Here is a 6,889-nt window from a genome sequence, read left to right as displayed (position 1 = left end):
AGATTTACCTCATGATGTTCCGGCTGTCTAGATTTACCTCATGATGCTCCTGTCTTGATTTACTTCATGATGTTCCTGTTTGCCTGACTTATCTAGTTGGCTATATATATAGTTACAAAACATATTTATTTCTATAAAATTACAATTCCTGTCAGCGTCTCTGACTTCATTTTGACACGGCTGTGCAATTTCCTGACGGAAAATATACATGCATCTATAACCAGTCAAGAAGATCAAAAGATCAGATTATATTTTATATAATTCTTTTTTTTTGTCACGTTTTCTTTTTTCACTATTTACTATTTTTCTTTATTGTCTTTAGTTTCCTTTCCGGTTAGATCCTATTATGTTTTTTTTAACTCTGTTAAAAAGTTTCTTTCATAAAAGATACGTGCAAAAAGTCTGTGATTTAATCTTCCTCTGCTGCTGATGGGCCTCAGAGATGTGGGTCTGGCTTGTATAGGGAGTTAATTCTTTTCTGCACAGCGTCTCTGACTTCATTTGGACACCGGCTGCACAATTCCCTGATGAAAAATATACATGCATCTATAACCACTGTCAAGAAGATCAGAAGCTGCTTTTTATATATTTTTTTTCATGGTTTTTTTTCCATTATTTACTATTTTTCTTTATTGCCTTTGGTTTCCATTCTAGTTAGCTCCTATTATGTTTCTTAACTCTGTTAAAAAAAATTCATAAAAATTATGTATAAAAAGGCTGTGATTTAATCCTCCTCTGGTGCTGATGGGCCCCAGAGATGTGGGCCTGGCTTGTATAGGGAGTTAATTCTTTTCTGCACAGGTTACGTCCTGGCTTTTCAGGAGTTTTGCGCCACTGAACAATCGGAAGGCGATCTCTTCGTAACACGTCGACTCTCCACATTCGAACAAACAGCCAAAGAAGAGGGGATTTTCCCCAGTGCAAACAGCCAAGTCTGAGTAGCCACTGGGTCCTGTGTTCAAGATCCATGGCGTCTTCCAGGAATTCTCCTCCAACGGACAGGGGTTCAAGTAGACGCCCAGATCCACACGCTCCTTTCGGTTGGTGGGATGGGAGAAGATCAACCATGATTCAGGGGTCTTTGAGGAAGCCAAGGGAAACCCCAGTTGTGGTGAAGGAAAACTCAGCACGCTGCCTTGGCATCCCTTATGAGGCTCCGCCAGTTTCTGAGATTGGAAGGGGTGTTCAAAGAGTCTTCCACCGTCTCTGCTGAAGGCCTCGACTCGGTATCCGTCACCGCCACGGGCGTTACAGTATAACACTGGGCTGTTATTCTCGTCCACCACCTCCGCCATTTGGCACTCTGAGGCCCGCAGGGGTTTTCGGAGAAGCTGGCCCTTCAGCCACGTCTTCCCACTGTCGTCGCTGTAGAAAGCGAAGGGGTGCGGTTTGGTGCCACAGCACAGCGGGTGTCCAAACCAGTGTGTGTGAATGTAGTAAGCGTAGGCCGGGATGACCAGCCGCCCGGAGCTCAGCTGCAGCCCATGGCCCGGTCCCACGGCAAACGTGGCCCAGTTGCTCACATCCTCTCCAATCACCTGTTCGGTCATGTCCGTCGTTGGGCTCCAGGTGCGTCCGCCATCTTTGCTGAAGATGTAGGCCAGCCTAGTCATGTTTTCGCTCTTCCAGATCTGTTGTTTGTTCGTGATGTGGTCAAGCACACAAATGAAGAACAAGAAAATGGTGGCGTCCTTGGCCTCGTAGACGGGGCAGGGGTTCATGGGGCGGTATTTTGGCAACGTGGCCATGGCAAGACATTCTTGGGGACCCCACTAGAGAGAAGATACGAAATGGTCAGATATAAAGAAATCCATTGGATCTTGGATAATCACATCACCTTTCTTTGGGAAAAAGAAAGAAAAGACGTGGGACCTCTTTCGGCTATTTTGCACTAAACCATGTTCTGTTTTAAGCCCAGCTAGGCAGCAAGCCACGGCGTTCTAATTCATGCATGAGGTACAGGAATCCTCGTCTTACGACCACAATGGAGCCCGTTTCTGTTGCTAAGAGAGAAATTTGTGAAGCGAGTTTTCTCCCCATTTTACGACCTGCCTTGCCTTGCCACAGTTGTGAAGTTAGTAACACAGTTGTGAAGTGAAACTGGCTTCCCCCGTTGACTTTGCTTGTCCAAAGGGGATCACATGACACCCCCCCCCCCGGACACTGCAACCATCGTAAATATGAACCACTTGCCAAGCATCCAAATTTTGATCACGTGACCAAGGGGATGATGCAACGGTCGTTAAGTGGGGAACACGGTCCTAAGTCTCTTTTTTCCGTGCTGTTGTAACTTGGAACGCACTGAAATAAACTGACTTTGATACCAACCAAACTTAGCATGCTGCAATAAGGTAGCAACCCCAGATGTTCGTTGTTCTGGATTAGGTGGTCATGTGAATGCAGCCATACGGGTAGTCCTCAACTTGCAATGCTTTGTTTAGTGGCCGTTTGAAGCTACAACGGCACTCAAAAAGGGGACTTGTGACATGGTTCACACTTACTGCAGCATCCCCACGGTCACATGATCAAAATTCAAACCCTGGACAACCGACTCGTATTTACGGCGGTCACCATTTCCTGGGCTCCCATGATTTCCCCCTTTTTGCCACCTTCACAGAAGCAAAGTCAACGGGGGGAGCCGGATTCACTTAACAACCGCATTACTAATTTAACAGCTGCAGTAGTTCACTTAACAACGGTGGCAAGAAAGGTCGTAAAATGGGGAAAAACTAACTGAACAAGTATCTCGCTTAGCAACCGGAAATGCTGGGCCCAATTACAGTGGTACATCGAAGGCTATCTGCACTACAACACGGGGTGAAAAGAGAATGTATGGGGTGCTCTGAATCCACCTGAAAGGTGAAAGGTGAAATGACCAGAGGCAGAAAGCTAGTTTTGGATTCTGGGGTTACCTTGACAGACAGGCCCTCTTTCCGTCCGCGTCGCATCACCAAGGACTTGGCATCTTGGTCCTTCACCGAGGAGCGCTCCTCCGCAAAGGCCAGGAAGGTGGACTCGGAGGGCAGGTAGAGCAGAGCCGGGATACGGTAAGTGACCCCGTTTTTCTGGCGGAAGAGGGTCACTTTCTCAGAGACCCCCAAAGTCTCAGCCATCTTTCCTGGAGACGGGAAAATTCCAGGAGGGGAAAAAAAAAGAGACGTCAAATCAAGCCGCCGTTTCTAATCTCCAGCAACAGAATTTCCAGCTCGTTGGAATGGCCCGTTGAGAAACTTAAGATAGGTGGACTTCAATTCCCAGAATTCCTCAGCCAGCCAGGAGAAGTCTGGGAGTTGAAGACCACACATCTTCCAAGTTCCTGAGGTTGAGCAATACGGTTTACAACAGGGGGTCTTCAAACTTGGCCCTTTTATGACTCATGGACTTCAACTCCCAGAATTCCTGAGCCAGCCATGCTAAGGGGAAAGGGGGAAAGTTTCCAAGCTGAGCCATGCTGGCTGAGGAATTCTGGGAGTTGAAGTCCACAAGTCATGAAGGGGCCAAATTTGAAGACCCCTGCTCTGGATCGTTCCTTTCACCCCTTCCTGCCCATTGCATCATGCGGGGGGGGAGGGGGAAGAAGCAGCCCCCTCCATCCCATGGAAGTAGGGCAAAGCAGCCTTCTGCAATTGGGGGTCATGTTCGCACCCCCCTCCTTCAGGATGCAAAGGAGCTGGTGTTTTCTACACGCCTCCCTGAGGATTCCGTCTAGTTTCTCCCCTTCCCCAGAACTTCATTTTTCCCTGAATTCCTTCTATCCCTCCCCCAGGTTTCTCCTTTCCCCTCCCCCCAGGACTCCTCCTCCTCCTCCCCCCCCACTCCACTCCCACAGGATTGCTGCTCCTCTCCCCCGGAGTTCCCTCTGTCCCTCCCCAGGATTCCCCCTCCCGCTGAATCCCCTCTTTCCCCTCCCCCAGGATTTCCCCTTCCCTGGAACCCCCTCTTTCCCCTCCCCCTGAACCCCCTCTTTCCCCTCCCCTGAACCCCCTCTTTCCCCTCCCCCAGGATTCCCCCTCCTGTTGAACCCCTTCTTTCCCCTCCCATGGAACCCCCTCTTTCCCCTCCCCCAGGCTTCCCCCTCCCCCAGAACCCCCTCTTTCCCCTCCCCCAGGCTTCCCCCTCCCCTGGAACGCCCTCTTTCCCCTCCCCCAGGCTTCCCCCTCCCCCGGAAGGCCCTCTTTCCCCTCCCCCAGGCTTCCCCCTCCCCCGAAACCCCGTTTCCACTCCCCCAGGCTTCCCCCTCCCGTTGAACCCCCTCTTTCCCCTCCCCCTGAACCCCCCCTTTCCCCTCCCCCAAGGTAACCCCTCCCCCTAAATTCCCTCTTTCTCCTCCCCCAGGATTCCCCCTCCCCCTAAACCCCCCCTTTCCCCTCCCCCTGAAATCCTCCTGCCCCTCCCTCATTTCCCCTCCCCCAGGATTCCCCCTCCCCCTGAACACCCTCTTTCCCCTCCCCCAGGATTCCCCCTCCCCCTGAAATCCTCCTCCCCCTCCCTCATTTCCCCTCCCCCAGGATTCCCCCTCCCCCTGAACCCCCTCTTTCCCCTCCCCCAGGCTTCCCCCTCCCCTCTCCCTCATTTCCCCTCCCTCTCCTCCCGCCGGGGATTCCCCCCCTCCCCCCGCTCACAGCGTTGCAGACCCGCGGCCTCTGCTGCAAGCGCTCCGCGCCAGGATCGCCAACGCCGAAACTCCCCGCTCTCTCTTCCGTCCCCTTCTCCGCTCCGCAGCGCCTCCTCCGGGAAGCCTGCTCGACCGGATCGAGGTGGGGCTCCCGCGGGGCCCCACCCGCCGGGCCCAGCAGCCGCGGAGTTAGCGGGACGGGGAGGAAGGGCGCCTACCCGGGCGCCCGCGGGCGCCGGCCTCCACCCTGCAGCGCATCGCGAAGCGCCTTGAAGTTGAAAAACAGGAAAAACCGGGGGGGGGGAGAGGGAGGAGGGCGAGGATCGCCGGGGGGGAGGGGGAGGGGTGGGCGCCCGGGCAGAAATCCGGACGTCCGGATTTGCCGCAGAAACGGTCCGAGAACCTCTTATGCCACGAACACGTTGCTAGGCGCCGATTCTGCTCTTGCATCGGTTTTCCTGGCCGAGCCGCCGCGCGGTTCGCGAGATGCACTGTGCACGTGTGCACGGGCTGCCTCAGACCCGTAGACACGGGCGCCACGCGAGGAAAGGGCGCCGCCGTTCGCGAAAGGCGAGAGAATGCGGCTCGTATGGAAAGAGACAGCTCGCCTGTGGCCCCCTAGCGGCCACTCGGAGGTGTTGCAGTGGTGAGCCGGGACAGGGAGTCCTCGACGTACGACCGACGCGTCTCGTGATTAAGGGAGACGTTTCGGTGAGTCTGGCCCCCGTTTTACGACTTTTCTTGCCACCGTTGTTACGTGAATCACTGCAGTCGACAAGTTAGTAACGGTTAAGTGTGTCGTGTCCAATTTTGCCTTTTTCCCCTCGATTGTTAAGCAAATCCCTGCCGTCGTTAAACGAATCACAGGGTCAGTAAGTGGGCTTCCCGTTGGCTTTGCTTGTCGGAAGCCGGCTGGGAAGGTCACAGGCATGCTGGCTGAGGAATTCTGGGAGTTGAAGTCCACAACTCATAAAAGGGCCAAGTTTGAAGACCCCTGTCTTAAAGCATTCTGGCTGAGGAATTCTGGGAGTTGAAGTCCAGAAGTCACAAAGGGGCCATAATTCCCCCATGCTGGCTCAGGAATTCTGGGAGTTGAAGTCCACCAGTCCTGAAGGGGCCAAAGTTCCCCCATACTGGCTGAGGAATTCTGGGAGTTGAAGTCCATCCATGCTGACTAGGGAATTCTGGGAGCTGAAGTCCATCCATGCTGACAGGAATTTTAGGTGAAGTCCATCCATGCTGACTGGGGAATTCTGGGAGTTGGAGTTCACAACTCATAAAAGGGCCAAGTTTGAAGACCCCTGTCTTAAAGCATCCTGGCTGAGGAATTCTGGGAGTTGAAGTCCATCCATGCTGACTGGGGAATTCTGGGAGTTGAAGTCCATCCATGCCGACAGGAATTTTAGGTGAAGTCCATCCATGCTGACTGAGGAATTCTGGGAGTTGAAGTCCACAAGTCATAAAAGGGCCAGGTTTGAAGACCCCTGTCTTAAATGCTTTCCTTGACCACAAACATTGTATATATATTTAGGAATATACGGAGGAATTTAAATACAGGGAGTCCTTGACTTATGACCACAATTGAGTCTAATGTTTCTGTTGCTAAGTGAGACAGTGAAGTCAATCTTACTATTTATGTGAAATAGATGATAGTCGCAAAACTGCCGCAAACCAAAATGAGTCTTTGGCACGCCTAGATAATTTGGCAGTCACTCCAGTTAGCATTACAATTTTTTTTACTTATATTCATAAAGAAAATATGTCTTGGCAACCTCCACTCAATTATAATCTCATATATAACTTCTCATCGTTTAATAGGGTTGGAGATTGTAAATGGAGACGAACTTTTTTTTTTAATCTTTGGCAGGAATGCGATGAAATAATCAAACTTTTGGCTTAAAAGACATGTTTTATGTCACTAAATTCAGATTTAGGTTCAGATCTCTCCAAAATTAAAGTACTGTAGCTGTCCGCATTTGAGCTAAAGATAAGATAATCCTTATTGTATACTTTTTTCTGTGAACACACTGGCACGCAGTAAAAAATGAGATTTTGATGCCCGGTCTCCAAATATAAAACACACACACACACACACACACACACACACACGCACACACTATACAAACACAAACACACACACATATTAATCACTGTCCATCTTGAATACATAATGGAAAGAGGAAGATTGAGAATTCACAAGGTTAATACTATATGGGACAAAACTGCGACTGAATCTGGATGCTTTGCTTTGGGTACCAAGGAGCCCCCCCCCCT

General features: G+C 51.1%; 1 protein-coding gene across 4 annotated transcripts; it reads right to left on the bottom strand.

Annotated features, from left to right (window-relative positions):
• Positions 1-284: 284 nt before the first annotated feature.
• On the bottom strand, positions 285-5,227 carry LOC120309324 (sialidase-3-like). 4 transcript variants are annotated; one of them, XM_039346446.1, is made up of 3 exons: positions 5,019-5,227; positions 2,913-3,118; positions 285-1,772 (listed from the first exon to the last, which is right to left on the bottom strand). In XM_039346446.1, exons 2-3 carry the CDS (start codon positions 3,111-3,113, stop codon positions 783-785), a joined length of 1,191 nt encoding a protein of 396 aa, XP_039202380.1. In that variant the 5' UTR covers positions 3,114-3,118; positions 5,019-5,227; the 3' UTR covers positions 285-782. The 4 variants fall into 4 exon arrangements, with proteins under 4 accessions (XP_039202380.1, XP_039202382.1, XP_039202381.1 ...); XM_039346448.1 differs by having other exon boundaries at positions 5,035-5,227; XM_039346447.1 differs by lacking the exon at positions 5,019-5,227 and adding an exon at positions 4,635-4,861.
• Positions 5,228-6,889: the final 1,662 nt, after the last annotated feature.

Source organism: Crotalus tigris, unplaced genomic scaffold (assembly GCF_016545835.1).
Source record: "Crotalus tigris isolate CLP2741 ecotype Arizona unplaced genomic scaffold, ASM1654583v1 scf7180000017997.644853, whole genome shotgun sequence".
Classification (NCBI taxonomy): domain Eukaryota; kingdom Metazoa; phylum Chordata; class Lepidosauria; order Squamata; family Viperidae; genus Crotalus; species Crotalus tigris.
The sequence above is the reverse complement of the archived record's forward strand: the minus strand, read 5'-3'. Positions and strand labels throughout refer to the sequence as shown.